The 27,843-nt window shown below is 33.0% G+C and overlaps 4 protein-coding genes and 1 long non-coding RNA gene across 8 annotated transcripts; 4 read left to right on the forward strand and 1 right to left on the reverse strand.

The window, feature by feature from the left end:
- The first annotated feature begins 1,201 nt into the window (after nt 1-1,201).
- LOC112421961 (receptor-like protein kinase 2) lies at nt 1,202-5,305 on the forward strand. The gene is made up of 2 exons (XM_024784249.2): nt 1,202-4,282; nt 4,568-5,305. Exons 1-2 carry the CDS (start codon nt 1,375-1,377, stop codon nt 5,053-5,055), a joined length of 3,396 nt encoding a protein of 1,131 aa, XP_024640017.1. The 5' UTR covers nt 1,202-1,374; the 3' UTR covers nt 5,056-5,305.
- An 813-nt stretch (nt 5,306-6,118) lies between these two features.
- Nucleotides 6,119-10,797, forward strand: LOC11426659 (39S ribosomal protein L41-A, mitochondrial). Its single transcript, XM_024783626.2, has 4 exons — nt 6,119-6,270; nt 7,892-8,042; nt 9,510-9,574; nt 10,505-10,797. Exons 2-4 carry the CDS (start codon nt 7,898-7,900, stop codon nt 10,571-10,573), a joined length of 279 nt encoding a protein of 92 aa, XP_024639394.1. The 5' UTR covers nt 6,119-6,270; nt 7,892-7,897; the 3' UTR covers nt 10,574-10,797.
- Nucleotides 10,798-11,820: 1,023 nt separating this feature from the next.
- On the reverse strand, nt 11,821-14,599 carry LOC11435839 (CTD small phosphatase-like protein 2-A). Of its 2 annotated transcripts, none has more exons than XM_003614131.4 (2): nt 14,464-14,599; nt 11,821-12,808 (listed from the first exon to the last, which is right to left on the reverse strand). In XM_003614131.4, the coding sequence occupies exon 2, from the start codon at nt 12,756-12,758 to the stop codon at nt 11,844-11,846; it is 915 nt and encodes a 304-aa protein (XP_003614179.2). In that variant the 5' UTR covers nt 12,759-12,808; nt 14,464-14,599; the 3' UTR covers nt 11,821-11,843. The 2 variants fall into 2 exon arrangements, with proteins under 2 accessions (XP_003614179.2, XP_039690527.1); XM_039834593.1 differs by having other exon boundaries at nt 11,821-12,784; nt 14,464-14,521.
- Nucleotides 14,600-18,027: 3,428 nt separating this feature from the next.
- LOC25494670 (uncharacterized) lies at nt 18,028-22,659 on the forward strand. Of its 3 annotated transcripts, none has more exons than XR_005646210.1 (3): nt 18,028-18,237; nt 18,819-22,196; nt 22,288-22,659. It is a non-coding gene; the product is annotated as an uncharacterized lncRNA (long non-coding RNA). The 3 variants fall into 3 exon arrangements; XR_005646209.1 differs by having other exon boundaries at nt 18,819-19,063; nt 21,521-22,659; XR_005646208.1 differs by having other exon boundaries at nt 18,819-22,659.
- A 2,898-nt stretch (nt 22,660-25,557) lies between these two features.
- LOC11423436 (UDP-glycosyltransferase 73D1) lies at nt 25,558-27,399 on the forward strand. The gene has a single exon (XM_003614135.4). The coding sequence runs from the start codon at nt 25,754-25,756 to the stop codon at nt 27,236-27,238; it is 1,485 nt and encodes a 494-aa protein (XP_003614183.1). The 5' UTR covers nt 25,558-25,753; the 3' UTR covers nt 27,239-27,399.
- The last annotated feature ends 444 nt before the right edge of the window (nt 27,400-27,843 follow it).

Below are 27,843 nucleotides of genomic sequence, written 5' to 3' on the forward strand. Positions count from 1 at the left end.
AATGAATAATAGTAATATAGTTATTCGTAATTTTATTTTTTATTTTTAATTCTTACTCATGTAAGTCTTAATGTAGTTTATTAAGTGAAAATTCATGAATAACTATGTTTTAAAAAATATCAGCATAGTATGTAAGTCTTACTCAATATGTACAAATAGATTTTTTTCCTCTGATAAAAAAAAATTAAAATATAGTTATTAATGAATTTTCACATAATAAGCTAAGACTTATAGATGAGGTTATGTATAGTTCAGTCAGGGGCTTTAAGGGTAAACAATTGTTACATGAAAGGATTTATAAAATATAGAAACCTATACTCAACAGTTGAATTCCTGTGACAATAAATGACAAACACCAAAATAGAAATTTACATGACCAGTACATTCACACATATTTGAAATATCACTTGCAAACTTGTAACCTTATTTTCCCAAGCATGCTCATCAAGTAGCAGATTCAATCCATATAGATAATAAAATCAAACTGGTGATATATGCCATTTGCAAGTACCTCCAAATCTTATAACATAGCAATATAAAATCTTTTCCTCTACAAAATTTTCTTAAACATTAAATTTCATAGGGGGGCCAAGGAAAGTACTAAACACCCCAAATATATATATATATATATATATATATATATATATATATATATATATAATGTGAGACTTGAATTTTTTCCAATGCACGGTCTCACATTCAACTGACTTGTAAGGTGAAAAATGTCTCTTATTTATAAAATCTTATCGAAAGTTCTATCCATCTAATGTGTGACTTGAGTTTTTCTCAATAGCAGCAAAGCTCCAAAGAAATTACCATCAGCACAAATGGTTAAACCTTCACCTCACATTAGTTATGTGGTTTTGGTTCTAGTTCGAAATTCCGCAATTTGTAGACAATACGTAAATTTTATTGTAAATCTTCAACGAGATGAACATGGTTTTCACCGGCATTGCATCGAGTGTACTTTCCCTAATCTAATTTTTATTTATAAAGCAAAAAGCTATATATAGAAATTAATAAGATACCTCTCTTAAGTGCAAGAAACAGCACCTGGCAAAGTTTCATTAAACTAATGTTTTTGCTTAGACACAAAGAAGCATCTTTAGGTGTTGGTGGTGTGGTGCAGGTTTTTCAAATCTCAAGGCAATAAATTTTATTTTAGTTAACTCTCAGCAAAGTTACTGTGCTCTTTTTTTATCTTTGTTTTAGAAAAAAGTGATTAAACTAATTCCTACTCTGAGTTTGAGTTCAAACAAAGAAAGCACTGCACACACATAAACATACACATTCACTACTATTGAGAAGATATGAAAGAATGCACCAAAACCCAATGACTCAAACCCAAGAAGAAAAGTTTGGAATTTGAGGCAAATGTTTTCATTGTTTTCAATGCTTAACTCTTTCTCTTCTTCTTCTTCTTCTTCTTCTCCTTCTTCATTCTTTTCTATCATTATTCTCCTTCTTTTTGGTTTCTCTTTCTCTTCTTCTAACCATGAAGCCTCAACTCTCTTCACATGGCTTCATACTTCATCATCACAGCCACCTTCATCTTTCTCTAACTGGAACATCAATGATCCTAATCCATGCAACTGGACCTCCATAACATGTTCATCACTCTCTTTTGTAACTGAAATCAATATACAATCCATAACTCTTCAACTTCCTATACCTTCCAACCTCTCTTCGTTTCCATTTCTCGACAAGCTTGTCATTTCTGATTCCAACCTTACTGGAACCATTCCTTCTGATATTGGTGATTGTTCTTCACTCACTGTTATTGATCTTAGTTTCAACAATCTTGTTGGTTCTATTCCTTCAAGTATTGGAAAGTTAGAGAATCTTGTAAACTTGTCTTTGAATTCAAATCAGCTTACTGGAAAAATTCCATTTGAGATAAGTGATTGCATTAGTCTCAAAAATCTTCACCTTTTTGATAATCAGTTAGGTGGGAGTATTCCGAATTCCCTCGGAAAATTGTCGAAACTTGAAGTTCTTAGAGCAGGTGGAAATAAAGATATAGTTGGGAAGATTCCTGAAGAGATTGGTGAATGTAGTAATTTGACTGTTTTAGGGCTTGCTGATACTAGAATTTCAGGCTCTTTGCCGGTTTCTTTTGGTAAACTTAAAAAGCTTCAAACATTGTCAATTTATACAACTATGCTATCTGGTGAAATTCCTAAAGAGTTAGGTAACTGTTCTGAACTTGTTGATTTGTTTCTGTATGAAAATAGCTTATCAGGCTCTATTCCTTCAGAGATTGGTAAGTTGAAGAAGCTTGAACAATTGTTTTTGTGGCAGAATGGTCTTGTTGGTGCTATTCCAAATGAGATTGGTAATTGTTCAAGTTTAAGAAACATTGATCTCTCTTTGAATTCATTATCTGGAACTATACCTTTGTCTTTAGGAAGTCTTTTAGAGCTTGAAGAGTTTATGATTAGTGATAATAATGTATCTGGTTCCATTCCTGCAACTCTTTCAAATGCTGAAAATCTTCAACAGTTGCAAGTTGATACAAATCAACTCTCAGGTTTGATTCCACCAGAGATTGGAAAGTTGTCAAATCTTTTGGTGTTTTTCGCTTGGCAGAATCAGCTTGAAGGAAGCATTCCTTCAAGTTTAGGAAACTGTAGTAAACTTCAAGCACTTGATTTGTCTAGAAATTCACTCACTGGTAGCATTCCTTCAGGACTATTTCAGCTTCAAAACCTCACAAAACTGCTTTTGATTTCAAATGATATATCAGGTTCTATACCATCAGAAATAGGTAGTTGCAAATCTCTTATAAGGTTGAGGCTTGGAAACAATAGGATTACTGGAAGCATTCCTAAGACAATAGGAAATCTCAGGAATTTGAACTTTTTAGATCTCTCTGGGAACCGTCTTTCAGCGCCGGTTCCCGATGAAATAAGAAGCTGCGTACAACTTCAAATGATAGACTTCAGCTCTAACAACTTAGAAGGCTCGCTTCCTAATTCCTTGTCATCATTATCTTCACTTCAGGTATTGGATGCATCGTTTAACAAGTTTTCAGGTCCGTTGCCGGCAAGTTTAGGTCGTCTTGTTTCATTAAGTAAGTTAATCTTTGGAAATAACTTGTTTTCTGGACCAATTCCTGCATCACTAAGCCTATGTTCAAATCTCCAACTTATTGATCTTAGTAGCAACCAGCTCACTGGAAGCATACCGGCCGAATTAGGCGAAATTGAAGCTCTAGAAATCGCTCTCAATCTTAGTTTCAATTTACTAAGTGGAACAATACCTCCTCAGATATCTTCTCTTAACAAGCTTTCCATACTAGACCTTTCACATAACCAGTTAGAAGGAGATTTGCAAACTCTTTCAGACCTAGATAACCTTGTCTCCCTCAATGTTTCTTACAACAAATTTACCGGCTATCTTCCAGATAACAAGCTTTTCAGGCAGTTAACATCGAAAGACCTCACAGGAAATCAAGGACTTTGCACTTCAGGTCAGGATTCATGCTTTGTATTGGACTCAAGCAAAACCGATATGGCTTTGAATAAGAATGAGATAAGGAAGTCGCGAAGGATTAAGCTAGCTGTTGGATTGCTGATTGCCTTAACAGTTGTGATGTTACTTATGGGGATAACTGCTGTGATCAAAGCAAGAAGAACCATTCGAGACGATGATTCAGAATTAGGAGACTCGTGGCCATGGCAATTCATACCATTCCAGAAGCTAAACTTTTCAGTGGAACAAATACTGAGATGTTTGATTGATAGGAATATAATCGGTAAAGGATGCTCCGGTGTTGTTTATCGAGGTGAAATGGATAATGGTGAAGTCATTGCAGTGAAGAAACTGTGGCCTATAGCAACTGATGAAGGAGAGGCGTTGAAGGATTATAAAAGTGGAGTTCGAGACTCGTTCTCAGCTGAGGTCAAAGCACTTGGATCGATCCGTCATAAGAACATTGTCAGGTTCTTAGGTTGTTGTTGGAACAAGAAAACAAGATTGCTTATTTTTGATTATATGCCAAATGGAAGTTTAAGCAGTGTACTTCATGAGAGGACTGGAAGCTCTCTTGATTGGGAACTTAGGTTCCGAATTCTGTTAGGTTCTGCAGAAGGACTTGCATATCTACATCATGACTGTGTTCCTCCTATAGTCCACAGAGATATTAAAGCCAATAACATCTTGATTGGACTTGAATTTGAACCTTATATTGCTGATTTTGGCTTGGCTAAGCTTGTTGATGATGGTGATGTCGGTCGTTCTTCCAATACAGTTGCCGGTTCCTATGGTTATATCGCTCCAGGTTAGTGTGCCTACACATGATTGAAATCACACTTTACATCTTTCAACACTTATTATTGTATTTATTTCATATACACCATCAGTGTAAAGATTTCTTACTCACTCAAATCAATCATAACCAATTCAGATGCTTAAAATGTTTGATTTTAACCATATTTACTTCTAAAGTCCTACATATGATTTGTTGCGATTTTTTGGCCGTATAAAACCTATTACTTCGACATTATATAAAAAGTAAACTCTATTTTGTTTTAACATGTTAAATTTGACTATAAATTTGTCTCAGAATATGGCTATATGATGAAGATCACAGAGAAGAGCGACGTTTATAGCTACGGTGTAGTTTTGTTAGAAGTCTTGACGGGTAAGCAACCAATTGATCCAACCATACCAGACGGTTTACACGTTGTTGATTGGGTGAGACAGAAAAGAGGTCTTGAAGTACTTGATCCAACCCTACTTTCAAGACCGGAATCAGAAATAGAAGAAATGATCCAAGCATTGGGAATAGCCTTATTGTGTGTAAATTCATCTCCTGATGAAAGACCAACAATGAGAGATATAGCAGCAATGCTCAAAGAAATAAAGAATGAAAGAGAAGAATATGCAAAATTTGATGTGCTTTTAAAAGGATCTCCTGCAAATGAAGCAAAAGTTCTCGCAACATCTTCATCGGCATCAGCCATGCAAAGTTTTAATAAAAGCAATAATACAAGTTTCTCTGTGTCTTCATTGCTTCATTCATCTTCAAGTTCAAAGATGAGCTTCAAATGATTAATCAGCCTTGTGTTATTGTGTTTTATAAATTATATGTATGTAAATTTTGTTATAGTTGGATTAAATTCAACAAATAGATCCATAAACTACAAGTGTGGTGTTTTTGGAGTGTCATTGATGTCAAATCTAGATAGTTTGAACTGACCAATGTTTAAGTTCAAATTAAGATCATGTCAGCATAGCAATGAAATGTAGCCAATGTTGGTGTTACTATTATTGATTTTAAATAATGAGTGTTATAGATGCAGTATCCAGTATCTTTTCAATTCCCAAAGATTCAATGCTTCTATAGCAATGTTGTTATTCATCAACTCAACAACTCACCAGCATTGTCCCATTTTTCCATAAATTAGACTTTAATTTATGAACATTTGGTAAGGTTCATGAGTGAAAAGTACTTGGAAGAATTTATTTTCCCACCCTCCGCATTTATCAGACGCCCTCAAAAATTTTCGTTCGGATTTTATAATCCAAACCATTTTTAATAATTTTTGGATCATAATATATTGTTTTGGTCCATCCAAATATTGTCTCAAATCTCAATAGGATTCATAAAATAAAATCCAAACAAAGGTAATATCATTTTGGATCAAAATCCGGTTGAGACAATATTTTCACCAATCAAATCTTTTTGTGCTAAAAAATATCCTCCAGGAGTTATCTCTCGAATATGTTAAAATTAAAAATAAAATAAAAATTCCTTGGAAGAGTTATGTCCTGAATTTTCTTGCTGCGGTTATGGTGCATAAGGAAATCCTTATGCAGCCTGCATAAATCCAGAAATGGTTTCTGTGAGTTGTATTCCAAAATCATTAGATGTACTTAATGGTTTCCAGCACACTGCATATATCATAATATGTTTTGTATAAAATTATGCCAGAACCATTTTGCTGTGGAAATGATTTATGTGAGTTGTACTCCAAAACCATTTCTGGATTTATGCAGAGTGCATAAGGATTTCCTTATGCACCATAACCGCACCCGAATTTTTTTAGGGGTCTAAAAGACTTTGGGGGGCTCAAGAAAAGAAATTCTCTAAAAAAGATGGTATCGTAATGCGAAGCCCAATTCTGTTTTATTCGAAAAGCCCATCATCTCTGCAGGTCCATCAAAGCACTGCCATTGTGTATCAGAATCACCAAATCGCGAACTCAGGTCGCCGGAAAACGCAGTGGTCGTCGTAGCAAGAAGGAAGCGCCACCGATAAACATTGTAAGAAACTCCACGTTTCATTCTTTGCTTCCATTTCCTTCATTTTCCAGCTAGCTTCTAAGTTCAATTCTTTGAGATTGAAGGAATATGCACATTTATTGATTTAAATGATGTTTTTGTTATTTATTCTGATGTATATCTGCTGTTTGTTCAAATGTCTGAATGAATCTCAGACATATAAGAGGGAAAATAGGGATATATTGGTGAAACAATGAAATTAAGCATTTTTTGTATTGTGTATTTTGATATATATCAAGTGTTTGTTCAAATGTCTAAATGAATCTCGCTCGTATTTTTCTTTTTGATATAGTCTGTTTGTTATATTCCCATATTTTTGCTATATAGGGCCAAATGATTCTGTTGATTGTGTGTGGTGTGTTGTCGAGGTGGAGACGTCAATACTTGTATTTTTACATTGTGAAATGGCCTATAATGTCTGGTTTGAAGGTTTAGCCTGATAGAAGTTTTTATGGGCGTGTCTTGCCCTCCATTCACGGCTTGTATTTGGTGTTGCTTAATAATATTTGCAGTATCAAATGTCTAGATCCTCCCCTGCATGAGGGTATAACTCAATTACATTTTATACTTGATCTTCATTTTCATCAGTATATCAATATTAATGAAGTGGTTACGGAGAATATGAGGGCAGGGCTCATAGAGATTTTGTACAGGAGCATTATCTTAATAATTGTACTTTTAATTGGAATCAGTGTTTGAAATTTTCCTCCATTATGTTTGATCTGTACCATGTCTATGGATTTTATCATCTCATGTTAAATACTATTTCATATGCTTGCACTTATATGAGTCCATATAGTCGACCATTGTATTTTCAGAATTATAAATGACAAATGAATATTAGGAATATAGTGCTCCTATTGCACTCAATAGTCAATACAGTTTTAGCATCCTATTTTCTTCCGAAGATATTGTAATAGGTAATAGCCTGGAAACAGCCTCTTGTGTAAAAAACAAGGTAAGGCTGCGTACAATACACCAATAATGGTGGGACCCCTTCCCGGACCCCGCATATGCAGGAGCTTCAGTGCACCGGGTTGCCCTTGCCCTTTATTGTAATAGGTAATAGCCCTCAAATATTTGTCAAATTGACAATATTTCAGACTATCATGGTAATTGTGAGACTTTTTGAATTGTTAGGAACTTCTATTCCAATTTGCATCATGTTTGCTTTATTTTTAATATCATGTATTGTTTCAATCTTTTATAGGTAAGTTTAGTTTGGCTGACTTTTGAGTGTGAGTTTTGATTGTATTCTCTTACTTATTTTATTTTTCAAATAAATTTGAAGGTAATAAGTGTAAACGGCCAACCAGCCCAGGGTGTGAGCTAGCCCATTGAATTGGTCTATAGGCTGGCCGATTTATTTCATAGTAAATATATTATTTTTTTTTTTAAAAAGTTGTGTCTATAATCTGGCCCTTGTCCACATTGTTTTTGGACTTTGAGCTTTTCTACGGGTGGACTTTCTTGGATATCATCATTTTCTGAGAAAATAGTTCTATGATTTTTTTTATTATGCATTATTACTGGCATCATTTGTGCAGATGTTATTTGACTGGCATTGCTGATGGTGGTTATTGTTTTTTTCTGTCTCTCATAGAAGAAGATGCCTCTGGGGCTAATTTTAGGAATTGGGAGGGCATATCGATTGAAGCGAGCATCAACACTTGATATTTTATCACCAAAACGTGCTCCTCGAGGTTTTTACAAGGGAAAGAACTGCAAGCCCACTGGTTTCTTCACTCGCAAAGGTTTGTTTTCTTTAATGGAAGTTGTGGCTTTATCTTTTTGTAGTTGTTTTAGGAGCATTTAAAATTGAAGTATAGAATGCACTTTTGTACTAGTCCAGCATTTTATCACTATCTCTGGACTGAACTCCATGGATTACTTGATTCCATTACATATTTTATTTTGGAACAAATGCGGCAGATTTGTTTGATTATGCATACTAGTTAGTGGCTAATATTGCGTAACGTTATCTCCAAATTGTCCAAAAACATTAGTTAGTTATTTTAATCTAAAGAAAGAAATACAATCTTAATGTACTTGGCTATTTGCAGACATTTACTACTCAAGCTGATGATGTTTGCATTCAATTTGATCTTACTTTGAATAGATAAATTCAATATAGCATGAGCTATAGATATTTCATACACTGAAAAGCATAACTTACAATGTTTAGGTATATGTAATGTAATAAGATAAATCATTATAGGTTGTATAGTCACATTTGAGTATAGATTATTTCAATTTTTTTTTTCTTTCTACATTTTAATTCAGTTTGAAATGCACAAGTCATTGCACTTGCACTTATAATCGTAACACTTGCACGTTTTAGTTTCCTTTAAAAGAAGTGATTTTCCGTTGGTCATTAAGCTGATTTGGCTATAATTTTCATTGGGTGAGTAATAGTGAAGCATAATCCAATTCTTATATAAGGTTTCTATTGAAGAACAATTCTTACATATGATGGAGTGTTATCACTTTTTGCATTATATATCACTTGAAGGTGTAATAATACTTCAATACCATGACACTAAAACATGAAATGTTAACACTTTGGAATTTGATTATTATTGGTCCTTTTTATGAAAATTTAGGATTTGGATAATTGTCTATATAGTTATATATTACATCAATTTTTTGTTTTATTTTGTTATTTTGGACTGTTGATTTAAATAAAGGTGGTAAGATACATTGAGTAGCACTAAATTAGGGAGTAATATGCTAGTTCAACAAATTAGAGTGGAAAGCACAGGACCAGAGCTAAAATGCTTTTAAACCCCTTTTCAATGATTTGTAAATTTGGCTGGTTTTAATTTTCTGTAACTAGTTGATTTTGACTTATGAGGACTAAAGATGCCTACTTGTGTTTCGCTTTATCTTTGTGAGGGCTGGTAGTCCTTACTATTCTGGGTTTTGTCGAAAGAAATACTGGCATTTCTATGTTGAACTTTTGAAAGTGGCTGATCTTGTAATAATTTATGCTGCTTCTCATGTTCCGGTTGTCCATAGTTAGTAAATGTGACTTTATAAAACACTAGAATCATTATTTAGGCTTATTTAGAAAACTCAGCAGCATTGCTTTTCTATGTTGTTTTGTTTAACCACGAAGCACATTTTAGGTATTGTAATAAAATAGTTTGCTAAGCTATATGCTAATTGTGTTAATCTATTTTGTAATATTAATTGGGATGTAATCCTGCATATTATTTCAGGTGGGTATGTGGTGGTGAAGGAAAAGTTACCAAACTATGTAGTTCCTGATTTGACTGGTTTTAAGGTTTGTATCTTCCACTCATCTATTTGTATGATTATGTTGCCTTGTTTTCTTTCTACTTGTTTATGGTGTCAAACTTTACATGGATAACCATTGGCTGGCATTCAGTTCTTCTGCTTCCTTGATAATATAGTTTGACATTGTTCCTTTTCATTCCTCTCCCTCTTGTGTGAACTCTAACTTTGTTTTAGCTCATTTATGGTTTCTATATTTATCTTTAGCTTCCTTATTTTGACCATGGAAATAGCAAGAACTTAGATGTTCGATTCTCATCATGTTATTTTGTTTCATTGCACTGTATTATCTTTTTTTTCTTTCTTATAGTGATATGAAAATTGATTCATTGTCCTTATCCGCATTATCCAATTGTTTATGAGGCAAAGAAAGGGTTCATCTCAATGAAAATTACTACGAGCTTTGAACAATATAATTTCTTTTAGGAATGATTCGGGGTTGAGAAATTCTGAGAGTTTGGAGGGATGGGGAGGAAAGGGTTTTGGGAGTTTAGAAAAGAAAGCCTTTGGGAGTTTGGAGGGGAAGGTTCCGAGGAAAGAAGGAAAAGTGAAAGGGAAGGGAGTTTCTCATCTTGTTTGGGAGAAAATTTTCAAAGGAGATGGGATTGCTTAGAATTGATATTTTTTTGTTGAGAGAATTATAAAAAGATAAAAATGATTTGGTGTATTTGTCCAAGTCTTCCAAAATCTTCGGTACATATTTTGAATTCTTCCATATAGGAGAGTTTTCGTTTATGCTGAAAAATAATCTCTCGCACACAAGGTGGAGGATTATCGATGGTTCTATTTCCCTTTTACTCTTCATTTTCTCCCAAGTCCTTCCCTTTACATCATAACTCAAACAACAAGATTAAAACTGTAATGATTATAGTTTATATTGTTCACTATTGCTGATTCATGCTATTTGTCTTTTATGCAGCTCAAACCATACGTATCCCAATGTCCCATAGAAGCAAAGACCTCCGACGAGGCTTCTCAAACGGCTTAATGACCAAATTCAGTAGTTTAGTACTTCGTTAGCTGCAAATCTTTTCTCCATGAATAATTTGACTGAGACATCTAATACTGTGGATATAAACTTATCAATTCCGTATAAGTAACATGATGAATGATTTGGAGTATTCTAATGTTAGTTTTCAATGATTTATGTTTGGAGTGGATGGAAGGGAATGGTAAAATGATATAAAGTCAAGTTATGAGTTTTGTCAATTATGAATGGATTAAAGTTATTAGGTAGAAAATCACCCCTCCCCTAATTTGGTGGTTTGGGATGACACATCCTTTATTTCTCTCTTTGATAGATGTTACAAGTTTAAGAGTTTTCCCAACACGTTTATCTTAGTAGAGCTGTTCTGATTAATATTAAAGATATTGAATTTCGCTCTGATTAATCAAATAATAAAGATACTGAATTTCAATAATTCAACCTTTAAATGCCATCATATTTATTTGTGATTAAACACAATTCATTTTTTGGTTGATTACAATCTTTATCAACAAAAAAATAACACAATTCACATAAATTCCACATTTATAGCTATGTAATCGTATAATTGAGAATTTATTTATAGTTTAAGCATTTAGTAGAAGCTTACGAATTCTGTTCGACGACAACAACACTGATGTTTATGAGTTCATTTGACGTCCTTCGGCTTCAATGAGAGGTCGGGGGCAAAGGGATCATTGATCTTGCGTTTGATGGAAACCTGAATTTCATTTGGTTCAAGCAAGATGAATGGTATTTTGGGTGACTGAACTTACAAATTTGTTGACTGTGAAGATTGATACCGTTTGTTTGTATTTTGGCTTTCCTTAATTTGGGGATGTTGCTTACTTTTTTTCTTTTACCTACCATCGATTAAGAATAATTTCGAACGAGATGAGATACAAAAACAAGAGCAAAATTGAACAGAAGATGTGAACAAGATGCGAATCTTGTTCGGAAATTGAGAAAGCATAGTGAACTGCAGAGTTGCGAAATGCAATTTCATCTAGAGACGGTCTGCGAAAAAAATTAGAGTGATTAAAAACTAATATTCTTGCAACAATTTATAACAAAAAGAAACGTTACCTTAAACTTATGTTAGTAACATTTAAAAATATGTTACCCATCAAATTTTACCAAAAGGTCTAAATGTATTAGTGACATGCTAACACTCTCATAAGCCTCTTTTCTGGTTCAATAATGTTGTCATTACAACTTCATCAAAAAAGAAAATGCTGCACAATTTATTCTTAAGACAAGAAATCCATTGCACCTAATAAGCATCAGCAATTTTTTCCTGGAGGTTGAACCTGTTTTTAATTTCGGTTCGGACATCATCAACTTCTACTAAACTCTCCAAGAAAGGAATCAATGAAAGCAATTTATTATCTGAAGGATCTGCAAACCAAGTCTCAATTGGTATTCCATTCTCCACTTGGAACCCAAATGAATGCGGGGAGCTGTCAATCATTGTAACACGTGCTAAATCACGACCGAGTATTGATAAATCTTTGACGTATTTTTCGTCCACATTAACACAGGATTCACGGAATAAACGATGACGAAATATCTTCCGGCTTGGATCAAGCTTATTTAAGAGTTTGTCAGCATAAATTCTTTGACCAGCAGTAAATACAATAATCTCAAAAATACCAGAAACTTCGTCAAGGAATTCTTTTAGGTGAGGACGATAGCGTACATAGACATCCTCCTTTACAGAATTAAAACTCACAGTGAAAGTTAAGTCATGGTCTTCCTTAGGTTTTACTAGTGTCGAATGCACCAAAGTTCCATCCAAGCCGAGAACAAGAGTAGTAGGAGGGCAGCCTCGAGTCTGCCTAGGTAGCAACATCTGTCTAAAAGTGGGAACAACCTCTGACAACTCTGGTAAGGTTTTTATGAATGAGTAAGCGTCAAAATCATACAGACAAGGAGAGAACATAGTCGCCGGAGTTACAGTTTGCTGGTTACCCTCGATATCTATTGAACCACCATCAACTGCTTCAGTTCCCAGATTTAGAGGCCATTGCTCAGCATCTTTATCCTCAAAAGCGCAAGAAGATTCATTATTTTTTCTTCCAGAAGACTTGATTAAATCAGCTACTTGGCCATTTTCAGAGGCCTTTCTCTGTGCTCCTGAAACCTTAGGAGAACAGCATTCTCGACTACGGTTTCTCCTAGTTTGCATCTTCACTTTGAGTTATGCTCCACGGCCTAATAAAGCAGCAAATAATTATCCTGATGTGGAAATCAAAATCAGTAAGCTCTTGCAGCAACAATCACATTCAGACCAGCACATATGGAAAGTTTAACAAGATTGATTGAATTGAGAAAATATTATTGAATTCATTGATTAGAGTGGATATGAGTACATGTATATATACAATGTGAAAACCAAATAATTGAAGGGAAAATTCATCTAAGCAACTAACTGATCTATAACTACCCTTAACCAATCATAACTAACTATAACCAAAAGTTAGTTAGAATAACGGTCGCGGTCTTGTATAAGATTCTACGATTTCAGTTGTTGCGAAGGATGTGTTATGGATTGCGATTGTCATGGTGTGAATTAATCACAACAACGCACTACTCTTAAATAATGTATAATAACTTAAACAACTTAAATTAGAGATAGATTTGAAATTTTCAATTAGAGAAAGAGCCTAAAGGAGATAAAATTATGTAATTTATGTTCAAATCTGTAATAAAGATATGATTTTCATCCATCTAAATTGAAAAATAACAGGAATCTTTGTATATTGTCATGAACGACATTTTGTTGCAGACATAGTGGTGTTTAGTCGCGACTGTAACAGTGTTTCGTTGTGATTTTTTTTTTTTTGTCACTATGTAAAAACTGGGAAAACGGTAAGGGTGGCTACATATACCTTTTTGTTGCGTCCATTTTCTCGTTAACGGGCCATTTTTTAAAACATTGGCTAGAACTATGGTTAAGACACTAACTATGGTAACTTGTAAAACAAGTAATCTAGTTTAATAGGAAATAACTATAACCAAGTACTACCTCCGTCCCTAATTATAGGGCCCTTTTGAAAAAATAACGGGAATTAAGATAGTGGATATTTGTATTAAATATGTTTGTAATTAGTATTGTTTTTACAATTTTATCCTTTAAGAGAGAGATGATTTATGTTTTCAACATGTTATTTATTGTTGATTGAAGAAAAATATGTATATTTAATAGGGGCATGTATGTAAAGAAATAATTAATGTAGTTGGAAATAGCAAAGGGGTCTTATAAAAAGGGACAATTTTTTTTTCCAAAAGGGTCTTATAATTAGGGACGGAGGTAGTATCTAATAACACAAGCAAAATTATACATAATTACCTCGGAAAAAATAAGCTTAAAGAACGGAATAGAATCCTAAATGTTTTTTCCTTTACTACAAAATTTTGATGTTTTCCCTCCAATTAGAAAGGCGAGAGCAATAAATTACTATATTTTAAAATCATACAGCGTTGGAATAAATTGATTGTTTACTGACTAAATTGATTGTTTATTCAACAAATACTCATCTTTCTATCCAGTTTTGGCTTAAGGTTTAAATCATTCCTACACGATTTTGCTATCAACACAACTTAAAGAAGGTTTTAATGTTTTTTTTCCTTCTAAGTAGTGTGTGTTTTTTTCTTCAAAAAATAAAAAACACAACTTAAAGGAAGAAAAAAAAATTAAAACCTTGTGCAAAAAAATTAACAAGAATAAGAACGTACACGAAGCCATGGAAAAATATTGAGCAACAACTATTTCATTAAACTGTTCCTACATTATTTTGCTATCATCACTACTTACTAAAAGAAAGAAAAAACATTAAAATAAAGTGCAAAAAAATAAGAAAAACATTGAATCAAGAAGAATAAGAACGTACCTGCAGAAGAAAAGGAAGAGAGAATAAATTATGTATTTTTTGGTAGAGAGAATGAAATATGTATGGTGGAAGAAAACAAATTAAAGACCAAGGGTTTGAGAGTAGTATTTATATAACATATTTTGCTAAAAACCACTTAAATCCATCATACTGATACTCTATCAAAATTTATTTTATTTATGAGACTTTTTTTTTTAACAATTTATGAGACTTTTTATAAAGGGTAAAAAATCTCATTTGAATAATATCACTTTCATTTTGTTGCACCCTTTAAAATATCTTGATTATATTTTTATCAAAAAATAAATAAAAAATTTCAGAGGTTTTACCAAAAAAAAACTTGACTATATTTTACGAATCAAACTTGACTATATTTTAATTTTGAAGTCAATCTTTTTCCTAATCCAGGACTAAAATATCTTGATCATTCAGGATCAATTAGACCCTTGTTTCCTTTTTTGTTCGCGTGATCTTTTCAAAAATATTCAATATATTTATAATTTTTTTTGTTTAACAAGCTAAAATGGAATATATTAGATCACCAAAGATGATTCATCTCGCATAAGATGTGCAAAAGAGAACCACCCATAAAAAAATACAGCTAAAAGTCTGGTGCCATAAAAGAGCACTCCGAAAAAAAAAAAAAAAAAAAAAAACCAAAACCAAGCTACAACAAAATACCCATGCACGGTAAAGGGTGTTGCCACCAGTCATGATAACTGAAGGTGTAAGTAGGCTTATATACCTTTAGCCAAGAAAAAGACATAAATTTAACATTATCTACTAAATGATTCAAGGTGTCAATCTTCTGATTAAAAATCATGTTGTTTCTTTCCTTCCAAATAACTCAAACAATAGCCATCCGAATTACCGTCAGAAAAGAGCGAATAGCACGCGGGAGCCCCGCCAAATGACAAAACTGAAATAGATGATCACTGATGGACGCCGGAGCAATAAACGAAATGCCTAGCCACTGATAGATGCGATGCCACACCAAACCAAAATGAGGACACTGAAATAGGAGATGATCCACGGTCTCGGAAGAACCACAACCGGCAGTGCAATAAGTGTCGTCGAAAGAAATGATGCGCTGATGGAAAAGGTTGTCTTTAGTAGGGATTCGATTGCGGAGGAGTCGTCAAGCAAAGACAGAAACCTTAAGCGGAACTTGTTTCAACCACACATCCTCAAATCGGCCACGCTCGGAATGAACATCTGGCGTCGTTACAACTTTTTTTTATAAATATTGAGATTGTTTGAAATTTTTTTAAATAAGATGCACATTTATTAATTTTATCAACAATACCCAGTGACGTGCCAAAAAATTAATGGTGGTTAGAAGTGTACTAAATTTGTCGTCCAGTGATGATGGGAAAATTATTAGAATTTTCTATGTAACTATTGCGAATATGATTAGAATTATGAAACCAGGTTGTTTTAAGATTTTTTTAGATTTTGATTATTTTTTTAATAAAAATTGCAACAAACTAATACTCTTAAAATTGATTAAAAAAAATTAAAATTAAGTGATTTTTTTTCTTCAAAAAGCTATGACAAACGACCTTTTATAATAATTTTTATTTTATCCTGTAATAAACGAGGCATATGAGGTCTATTGTTATAACATTTTTCAAGATAAAAAAAAATTACTTTTTTTTTAAAACGAAGTATTGTATCTATTTGTCACAACTTTAAAAAAAATCTGAATCGACAAAAAAATCTAAAAATAACTTCAAATAAAAAGTTGTAAAGAGTAGCTTTCAAAAAATAGATACTTTCATAGAAGAGATAAAATAAATATCAAAAGATGAATGTCAAAATCACCTTTTTAACCTATTTTTTGTAGGTTAGATTTAGTCGATTTTTTTATCTTCATGTCGATCCTAACATTTCGGTGGTTAAGTTGAAGATATTAGGTTGGGGGTTGAGGGATAATGGTGGGCTTAGAGGAGGAGACTGCGTAGGAAGAGGATTTAGTGGAGGAGTGTTGTTATTTCTTGGATAATATTATTTTGCAGGATTTTGTTAAGGATTCTTTATTCTGGAAACTCGATCTAGTTCATGGTTATTAGGTAAAGGGTGATAACAACACTCCCCCACATTTTAGTGGTTAAGATGAAGAGATTATGTTGGGGGGTTGAGGGAGAATGGTGGGCTTGGACGAGGAGACTGTGTATGAAGAGGATTTGGTGGGAGAGTGTTGTTATTTGTTGGATAATATTATTTTGCAAGATTATGTTAAGGATTCTTTGTTCTGGAAACACGATCTAGTTCATGGTTATTCGGTAAAGGGTGTTTTCAACCTGCTACCTACTAATGTCCCGCAAGCTTAAGCGATGTTTACTAATATCATTTGGAATAAGGCGTGCCTCTCAAAGTATCTACTTTTGCATGGAGATTGCTTAATAAAAGACTTCAAACTAAGGATAAGTTGGCTCACACATGGAGTTCTTCATCAAAGGTCGCTTTTATGCTCGGGTGGCTACGGAAAGGAGGGACCGGTCAATCATGTTTCCTGGTGTGTGATTATTTTGGAAACGTTTGGTGTCAATTTTGCAGTGGTTGGAGATCTATAGTGTACTTCCCTATGATAAATATGTATTATGTGCATGATTTCTTTTAACAACTATTTCAATATTTGGTCTAGTAGACTAGTAGCTAGAGCTCACACAATTAAATGTGGAGAAGTGGGGTGTCCGAGGTTCGAACCCCGGCCCTTGCATAAATTATGCAATATCCCTACCAACTAAGCTAAGTTCATGGGGACGTTACTTTTTCTATAATACCCATAACTATTTATTACTTTCTCGTTTTGAATTCTTTAATTTATCTTTTACATATCATCTACTAAAGACAATTTGGTAAAACAACTCGTAATATCTCTTTTTCATATAAAATTAATTATATTTTTTGATACGTATAAAATGCTCAAAATATTACATAATTTAGATCGAAGGAGAGTAATTTTTTTCTTTTCATTTCATAATTCAAATAAAACTATAAATTTAACATATAACTCAAGCTTCAACACTCATTCATTCAAATTGATAGAGTGTATCGATGCAATACAAATTCGCTAAAAACAATAAGAATGAATATGTGAACAAACTCACAACATCAATGTTAATAGCATAAAATGACAAAGTACATAAGCCTACAAATATGACTATATTAAAATCTTCGGAATAGACATGCATCTGGATCTGCAACGTTCATGACGCCAAAGTCATTGATTGGATCTGCACTAGATCGAAGCTGATCTAACAATAACCGAACAAACACCTGAACAAGAGGGGAAAGACAAACAACGCCGTACAAAGACGACAAACAAAACAACGTCGCACTAAGACGACAAAATCACGAAAGAATAACCAAAATGTTTCAAGAGATGATTAGTTGAATTGCTCAATTCTAGTTTTGCAATAATAATCACAATAGTCATTTTGATATAACAGCCATTTTGATCCTGAATGTATTTTGAGTAGTGACAATAGTCTTCAATGTATCAGAATTTTAAAATAGTCTCTCCATTCTAATATGTAAACAAAAATATATTAACACAAGTTAATATATCTGATACGAATTTTGAACCAGATCCGTTTGCTTACATTATAGAACTTTAGGAATGAGGAGTAATTGTTTTTAATAAATAGTATTTACTTTCCGTGGAATTCTTGACATGAGAAACTCAAAAAGCCCTACAAAAACATAGAAACTGCGCAGCGCCGCAAGAAGCACTGATCCAAACGGAGCCGCGAAAAAGCAATTCCGCAAGTAAGCGATTTTCTTTTTCCTTTTCATTTTCCGATTTGCCTTCTGCTCTTGCAAAGGGCATGGCATATGAGAATTGCGTTACAGAAGCGATTCTGCCACGATAGACGACAGATTTGTGATTATATGTTTTGTGTTGCGACTGTGTAAAACTTGTGAATGTGTTACGACTGTGTAAAATTTCAACTTTTGATTATATGTTTATGGGGTTTTGTTTGGGAATTAGTAGGAAACGTGAGGGAAGGCTTTTTAGGGAATGGGAGTTATTCCTTCGGTTTTCATTTTTAAATTACGGTCACTATGAAATGTTTTTTAAAAAGTTAACATATTAACATGATAAGCGATCATATAATATTTCAATCACACTTAATTACACTTAATTTATTTTAGAAAAACATGTATATAATCCGTAATTTAAAAATGAAAAGTAAACCCTCCCTTCCCCTCCTAAACCCTCAATCCAAACACACCCTTAATGTACACTTGGTCAACATTAGTAGATTTTTTTGTCAATTGAAAACAGTTTCTTGATTTAGTCTTGTGCATTTAGAGATGTTACTCATGGGTTGAGTTTTATATTTCAGGTGAAACACAGGTATAGGAAGGAAGACACCCATACATGACCTCATATTTTCCAATTCTAAGTCTATCCCTATGAATTCCAATGAATTCCGAGATAGATTTAGAATTAGAAAAGCTAAGGTCCATGGATGGATTAGAATTTGCCAAGTGTCCAAGCGAAAGCCGAAGAGGCAACTAAGAAGAGGTTGTTGCAGATGCTAAATTGAAAACATTGTTTGGTAAAGATAAGTGCGAGTTGGAGAGTGAGGTAAATGATGGGAATACATCGCTATTCCACACACTTCATTCCGTATTTCTTTTATTTAAATATTAAATATAGGCCTCTTAGGAATTGTGTAGAAGAAACTGATCTTTGATACAATCGTAGTTTATGCTTCCATTTTTGTTTGTTAAACCCACTTGGCTAGTCTATTCAGAGCTTTGCTCTCACTTCGAATGAGTCCCATAAGTGGACGGTGGAATTGAACCCCTTAGATTGTTCGGATCCAGAGTTTTAAAAAATGAATAAAAAAATAGGTAAAACTGAATTTTAAACCATATGGTATTTGTCTCCACAATTGATAATATTTTGATTTGGATTTTTTTGCCTCTTGTGGGAGCCTCATGCGCTAGGGCGCTAGATTGGTATATGGATATCACTTGTTCTGTGTATAAATTACGAGAAACTATCCTTCTTTATTGTACTAAGAATTGTATAGAAGAAAATGTAAGAAATATGAAAAGAAAATTAACAAATACAAAATAAATAAGTAAAGATAATCTACTACATATAATAACATTGATTATGCAATTGTTTAATTGATTTGATTTTGCTAAGTCGGGGGTCATCATGAAGCAGAGCTAGTTTGAAAAAAAAAAAGGTCGGATATTGAGCCATTGTGTTGAAAGACAAGTGAGCCAATTTGCATGAAGTGTCGTGTAACATCTCCATGCCTTTTGAAACCTGGTTACTGTGACTCGTGGTTTCTATGAGTAGAAACTTGGTGCATCTAGAGCCTTAGGTGCGTCGAATGTCCCCTGTGGTATAATGAGATCTATGATGCTATTTCTACTTTCAATTAACTAAATCTTATGTGGTTAAGAAATGATATTATATTGATTATTACAATTACAATACTAACTAAAGTGTTATAGCATTCCTTTTGGTCGGATACTTGTATATTTTATATTTCTCATTCAATATTGTCTGTGTTTAACATAAGTTGAAGTTTATCACTCTGTATTCTGTATTACCAATACTGGAAACCGGCAGACTTCAAAAACTCATGCATCTGATGCAAACATAAAATAATAATTTTCACAAATGCATTTGTTTTCAGCTTTGCATTTGTTTGTGTTTTTGTTCAATCAGCAGCGTGGGTGCACTTTACAACCCTATCCTATCGGTTAATGTAAGAACATGAGTATTTAATGAGATTGAAATGTGTATATCCCATTTATAGTAGAGGCTGACCTGTTATAGTACTGTTTTATATCTTACTGGTTCATGCACTAATAATACAAAATCATAGTGGATGTATTAGTATTTGGAAAAATCAATAGTCTCACATTGGCTAGAAATAAGGCATAGGTAGAGCTTATAAAGCCTAGGCAATCCTCACCTTAGAAGTATTAGTGTCTATCCTAGACACATTATTGGGCCACCGTATTATCTATGAACTAAGTTTAGTAGTATTGGGCATGAGCAGGTGTATTAGAAAAATCTCAAGGCTCACATTGGTGGGAAATAAGGCCTACATACAATTTCTAATGTCTAGGCAATCTTCACCTTACAAGCCGCTTTGAGGGGTTGAGTTCGGCCCCAAACCCTACAAATTAGACAAACCATGGTATTACCAATTATTTCACTGTAGGTCCGAGTCTGCGGAGTGGAAATTTGGCCAGATATGATGATGTAATAACTGAATATAAAAAAAAGGCAAAATTACATAATTCGTCCCGTAACTTAATTTCATTTCAGGTAACAATTTCGTCATTTTTTTTTTTTTATATATTTTTTTCCCGATTTAATCCTTTGTTACAAAATGCCAATGTTGTATCATTCTTTATGGGATTTTTTCAATGAAATCTAGGTTTCTATGATGAAGATTTTGGTTTGTTTATGAATTTGATAATTTTTTTTTTACAAGTTGATATTTTTTGATAAAAAAGGATAACAAAGTTGTTGACATTTTATAACATAAAGAAAAGATGTCGAGTTAAAATGAAAAATAGTGACTTATCGAGTTGAAATGACGAGAAACAATCTTTGTATATTTTTTTTTCCTTCAGAATACATCATACTAATTGGTCTCAAATATATGTAATAATTGGTCAAAAAAGTTTATCTATTTGGTCCAAATACATAAACTTTGTTTGACCGGCTTTTGCTTATATCTTTTTGAAATAAAGTGTTATTGCTGATGCTGTTACTTGTTTTATTCTACTCTCTAGTCGATTAGTTAGATACAACTGCTGGCTGTGGGTTTAGGCAGAGATTCTAGCATACAACTCTGACATTTTTTAATGTAGACTTGGTCAGAATTAGTAGCTTTTGACGTGAATTGAAAATAGTTTTTCTTTGTATTTTAGGAAGGAATCAATATTTTTTTCTTGATTTAGTCTTGCACATTTACTTCGAGCTATATTTGGATGCTATTTTCACATTTGGATGTCATATTTACTTGTTTCAATTAGAGATCTTGGGCTGAATTTTATATTTCAGGTGAAACGCAGATGTAGGAAGACACCCATCCATCGACCTCATCTTTTCTAATTCTAAATTTATCACTATGAAGTCTGTCTGAGATGGATTTAGAATTAGCAAAGATAAGGTCCATGGATGGGATAGACTTAGAGTTAGCAATGATAAGGTTCATGTCTGAACAAGAGGCAGCCACATACATATGCTGCTGGAGCTGTTGCTAAAGCGGAAGCCGCCATTGCGGAAGCTGAAGAGGCAACAAAGGAGGTACTGACTGCAGAAGCGGATGCAGATGCTGCAGACACTTTTGCAGCAGCTGCATTAAAACACTAAAGGGGAGAAACGTCCAAAGATGGTCAATCTCGGCTTTTCCTTCCCTTGTAAGAAATGCTAATGAGTGCCCTAAGAGTAACAAACTTAAATAGTAAGTTTTTGTAAGTTTTTATAGAAATTGATGAATTCAATGAATTGGAAATTGAACTTGCATTCAACTTAGAAGCAAAATAACATGGAATGAGTTGTTTTTATGTTTACACATAATATTATATGGGAATGCCAAATTTATTTATCTTCCATAAAATCTCCTTGCAAGGGCATAAAGCACATCTCTTCTCAAAACCGATCATCTTAATTGATTAGAATTTAGAAGTGTGATTTGCTTGCGGAGGGATTTATCATTTTGGAGACAGCCTATTAGGTATTTCAGTGATTATTTGGTATCTCTATCAAATAGATGCGGTATTTTTTATTTGTTGTTTTGCATATTTAAAATTTGTAGATGATCTCAGGCTGATTAAATTGTGAAGAATGAGTCATGAGAAGCATGATCTTTGGCGTTGGGTGACAGATAGTCAGATTAGTATCACTCATTTGCTGAGTGACTAAAGATTATTACGACGAACTAGACCTTGAAATATCCTTGTTGTCGAGAACATTGTTTCAATCTTTTGTTGTAAATTTTTGAGAGCAGGTGTTTCCATCCAGATGTTTAGATGAATTTTAATCTCTTGATGTATATGTATTTGTTGGATGTGCGGTAAATTTTATTGTTTTTTTAAAGAGATTGTATATGTAAGTGTTGTCAATTTAGTATTTTAAGTTTGAGAAATAACAATCCCTTAAATTGAAATATATCAATCAGCTTAGTCTTTTTTATTTTATTTTTTTATCTTATTTTTAATTTTGCACCATAATTCTAAAGGTTCTGTTTGTTTGGATGTATCAAAAGACTATTGAAGTCAATATTTGTCTTTTTTAAAAGAAATATTTTGATGGAAGGACAGAATTGATTGATAGTCATACTCTTTGATAATTTCAAAAGACTAATTTTCTATTTAGTATAGTTGAAGAAATAAATTGACGGACTTTTACGATTAAAAACTAAAACGACTATTTAATGCAAGATTGTGACGATCATAGCAATTTAGTCAAACTATGAAAGATAAAAAAATAAAAACATATAGTCACGGTTTTTTGAAGAGTAATGATACATAGACCACTTTAGGTAGCATATACCACTTGAACACCCACACATAATTATGACATGTGATCCCCACATACAAAAAAACTCACATTTATTGTCTCTCACACACTCTCACATGGGGTGGTATAATGTATGTATGGAAAAAAAGGTGTACATGAAATATTATCCTTTTTTGAATGGTTAGGTAACTTGAGAGAGATCATATTGAAAGTAAAATATGAAAACTTGTAAACGGTAAACATTAGATAGAAAACGAACGCTATAGCTGTATTATTTGGATGAGTTAATTTAACTTCTTAAAAAAAATGAACACTCTTAATAAGTAAAAACAAAATTTTAAAAAATACTCAATATTAATTAATGTACTAATTTTAATATAAATAAAAATTGTGTAACGGAAAAGATTAATATTCCACAGTGAATCAAAATTCAAATCCCATTAGAAAAGAGTGTCTACATTTAACGTCCGACAATGTCTTGAACATACATGAAGATAACCTATATGAAAAGAAAAATATAAATACTAATTTTTTCAAGTAATGATTACAAAAATGATTATTTTTTAAGAACTTAAACCAGTCAACCCAAATTGGCATCAAATTGGCATCAGATAGAGCATGCTCCAACCAAGATCCCAAGCCAACACCATCAAATCAATCCAAGTGCGGTTTTATGATATGCAAAAATGTTACTATAAAGAGATCTTATATTCAACTTGTTTAAGATAGAAGTTGAAAGAGTTGGAGGAGTTTTCAGACTTAAGATCATTGTCGGATGAAGAGGAAAATACCAACATAACAATCAATTTAGAGCAACTCCAGTGACTGGAGTTTTGTTTCGTCCGCTAGCATGGAGTGCCCAAAACATAGTATATTTGTTGGTCCATTCATCGTGGTCCGCCACAGTGGCATAACTGTTACTCGCTGAAGTAACGTTATTCATTGTGGGACTCAAAATGAGTTTTTAAAGTTTTGGATTATAAAATAAGTAACATGTTTTAAGATGACGTGACTTTAATAGGACCCACATAATAACGTTGGGTGAGTTTCTTATTGGAGGTGCTCTTAGAGCATCTTTAACGAGGAGTCATTTACTTAATAAGGACCACAATCTTTAAGGACCTTATTGAAGAAAGAAAAATTTGGGTACTCATTAGTTACATGCAACTATAAAATGACCTTTTCTCTTCAGCAATTAACGAGTCTCAAGATTAAATTAAGAAAAAAAGTAAATAAAAGTTGGTTCCACCATCTCAAATTCATGTGATTTTTGCTATTATCAATGTTTATTTATTTATTTATTAAATGCACATGTTAGAGTATATTAGTGGACTTATCTAAAGACTCTTTTTAGTTTACTACATTGGAGTCGTGGAATCTTTAATATATATTTGGCTTAATGATGTGTTTCGTCCATGCAATTAAGCGTCATTTAAAAATTAGTCTCTGTAATCGCTAATCCTGGAAATTTACCCTTGCATTGTTTAATCATTTAAAATTTCGTCCTTTGACCAACTTAATCACTACCAAGTCATCAAATTAGCAAATGGTATGGGAATGAACAAAAATACCCTCGTCTTTATTATGAGAAGAAGATGAAGACGGGTAAAAATGTCATTTCGTGAATGGATGACGAGGGTATTTTTGACCAACTTAATCACTACCAAGTCATCAAATTAGCAAAATGGCATGGGAATGGACAAAAATACCCTCGTCTTTATTATGAGAAGAAGATGAAGATAGGGGTAAAAATGTCATTTCGCGAATGGATGACGAGGGTATTTTTGTCCATTCCCATGTCATTTTGCTAATTTGATGACGTAGCAGTGATTAAGTTGGTCAAAGGATGAAATTTTAAATGATTAAACAATGCAAGGGTAAATTGCGATTAGCGATTACAAGGACTAATTTTTAAATGACACCTAATTGCAAGGACGAAACACATCATTAAGCCTATATATTTTTATAAAAAAAATTATAAATAAATGATATGTACAAGTGGAACACATTTAAAAACCATTCTTAATTACTACATAGCAGATTACAATGTATACAGTAGTAGGAATACAAATTACAATATTAGTTTTGCTGGATTGTCACTCAAGGCAACAGTTGACCTAATGAACGCGTAATCTACTGTAAGTCAAGCAAAATATATATATATATATATATATATATATATATATATATATATATATATATATATATATATATATATATATATATATTTGTGTGTGTGTATAAATGTTCTTGGAATGTGAAAAGGAATACCAAGTAAACCAAAATGTAACAAGTGGAATGCATGCCCACGTTTGAACTCTTCAAAGTCAAGGTCATCGTTGCTGTGTATACGTGAGACTATACCAAACCAATCTCATGAGCCATGTGATTTTAACACCTTTATTTACATTATGATATTCAGATTTCATACTCAAATATATAAAATATGTATTAGGTTTAGACTCAATTATAAATAATTATAGCAATTGGGCAAAATATAATTGTTGTCAAATTTGACATCAAAATACACAGAGCATAACTCAATTGGTAAGAACATCGTGTTATATATACAATGGATCAAGTTTCGATTTTCGAACCTCGTATTCTTCGTCTGTTCACCTTAAAAGTGAATTTATAACATATTAAGCTACTTGACCCAAGAAAAGAAAAGTGTTATATAGAATACAAAGCTTTGATTAAATACTATAGAGTATGTGATTTAGTGACCATAAATATATAAGCTTAACTACTACCAAATCAACACATATTGCAATGGCTTTTCAAACCAAGAACCTTCACTTTGTCTTGGTTCCATTATTTGCTCAAGGACACATGATCCCAATGATAGACATGGCAAGAATCTTAGCAGAGAAAAGTGTGATGGTGACTCTAGTCACAACACCTCAAAACACTTCAAGATTTCACAACATAATTCAAAGAGCAACAAAATTAGGCCTTCAACTTCACCTCCTTGAAATCCCATTTCCATGTCAACAAGTTCAACTTCCATTAGACTGCGAAAATCTCGACGCTTTACCATCAAGAAACCTACTCAGAAACTTCTACAATGCACTTCACATGCTTCAAGAGCCTTTAGAGAATTACCTCAAAAACCATACTTTTCCACCAAGTTGCATTATATCAGATAAATGCATCTCTTGGACAATCTTAACAGCACAAAAGTTCAATATTCCAAGACTTGTTTTCCATGGCATGTCTTGTTTCTCATTACTAAGCTCCTATAACATCAAACTACACAATGCTCATTGTTCCGTTGACTCCGACTCGGATCCTTTTGTGATTCCTGGAGTTATGCCTCAAAGAATTGAGATAACAAGAGCACAACTTCCAGGAACATTTTTTCCACTTCATGATCTTGATGACTATAGAAACAAAATGCATGAAGCTGAAATGTCTTCTTATGGAATTGTTGTAAATAGCTTTGAGGAATTAGAACAAGGGTGTGCTAAAGAGTATGAGAAAGTCATGAACAAGAGAGTTTATTGCATAGGTCCAGTTTCTTTATGCAATAAAAAGAATTTGGATAAATTTGAAAGAGGAAATAAATCTTCTATTCAAGAGAAACAATGCTTGGAATGGCTTAACTTAATGGAAACAAGGTCAGTTATTTATGTTTGTCTTGGTAGCTTATGTAGGCTTGTTTCTTCACAATTAATAGAAATTGGATTAGGCTTAGAATCATCAAATAGACCATTTATTTGGGTGGTTACAAATAATGGTGAAAATTATTTTGAGCTAGAAAATTGGTTAATAAAGGAAAATTTTGAGGAAAGGGTTAAAGGGAGAGGACTTTTGATTAAAGGATGGGCACCACAAATTTTAATACTTTCTCATCCTTCAATTGGAGGATTCTTGACACATTGTGGATGGAATTCAACAATTGAAGGTGTATGCTTTGGGGTGCCAATGATTACATGGCCTTTATTTGCTGAACAATTTTTAAATGAAAAATATATTGTGCAAGTATTGAAGATTGGAGTTAGAATTGGTGTTGAGGTTCCAGTAAGGTTTGGTGATGAAAAGAAAACTGGGGTGTTGGTGAAGAAAAGTAGAATTGTTGAAGTTATAGAGATGTGTATGGAAGGAGGTGTAGAGGGAGAAAAGAGGAGGTGTAGAGCAAAAGAACTTGGAAACATGGCTACAAAGACTTTAGAGGTGGATGAAGGTTCTTCTTACTTCAACATTTCATGCTTAATTCAGGATATTATAGAGCATCAATCTACTAAAAAGTATTAGTATAGTCTTTTTGAGTGATCAACTTTGTTTTCTTATATTGATGAGAGGAGTTTAGATCTTTGTTGAAAAAAAGGATATCCATTTTTTTCCCTAATTTTCTTTATATAGCCAATTGACTTTTTCTTTCTTCTAATTTTGAATGAATGGTGGAGATTTCGATGGAGCCTATATATCATAAGATATGATCAATTACCCTATATTGATGAAGAAAATAGATTTTGTTATAGACAATTATTCTCTTTTTTCGTAATATATTTTCTCTGGGAGTGATAGTAAAACACTTTCTAACACAATCTTTTTAATAGTTAAAATTTACATGGATATTACGAAATTATGTGCATCTATCCCATATAAATTTGGTGAAACTCATTTAAACTTTAATCAATTAAAAATATCTATTGCAAAATACATATTAAAGAATGTGTTTTTTTTTATTTTTTTTACATATAAGACAAAAGATGTGTTGATAACGTTATTCTAGTTTTTTTTTTTGACTTTTGCATCGGTTTTCGATCCATTAATGGTGGACGATTAATCTGACTCATGCATAGATGCATGCGCACTAGCCAAGTGTTGTTCTCCATGGGAATCAAAATCGATATTCC

Source organism: Medicago truncatula, chromosome 5 (genome assembly GCF_003473485.1).
Source record: "Medicago truncatula cultivar Jemalong A17 chromosome 5, MtrunA17r5.0-ANR, whole genome shotgun sequence".
Lineage (NCBI taxonomy): Eukaryota > Viridiplantae > Streptophyta > Magnoliopsida > Fabales > Fabaceae > Medicago > Medicago truncatula.

Bases quoted from the DNA above. Each gene is read 5' to 3' on its own strand.
- LOC112421961 (XM_024784249.2), top strand. From the start codon at position 1,375: ATGTTTTCATTGTTTTCAATGCTTAACTCTTTCTCTTCTTCTTCTTCT. The intron at 4,283-4,567 runs GTTAGTGTGCCT...AATTTGTCTCAG, and splicing joins CTATGGTTATATCGCTCCAG to AATATGGCTATATGATGAAG.
- LOC11426659 (XM_024783626.2), top strand. From the start codon at position 7,898: ATGCCTCTGGGGCTAATTTTAGGAATTGGGAGGGCATATCGATTGAAG. The intron at 8,043-9,509 runs GTTTGTTTTCTT...ATATTATTTCAG, and splicing joins TGGTTTCTTCACTCGCAAAG to GTGGGTATGTGGTGGTGAAG. The intron at 9,575-10,504 runs GTTTGTATCTTC...TCTTTTATGCAG, and splicing joins CTGATTTGACTGGTTTTAAG to CTCAAACCATACGTATCCCA.
- LOC11435839 (XM_003614131.4), bottom strand. From the start codon at position 12,758: ATGCAAACTAGGAGAAACCGTAGTCGAGAATGCTGTTCTCCTAAGGTT.
- LOC11423436 (XM_003614135.4), top strand. From the start codon at position 25,754: ATGGCTTTTCAAACCAAGAACCTTCACTTTGTCTTGGTTCCATTATTT.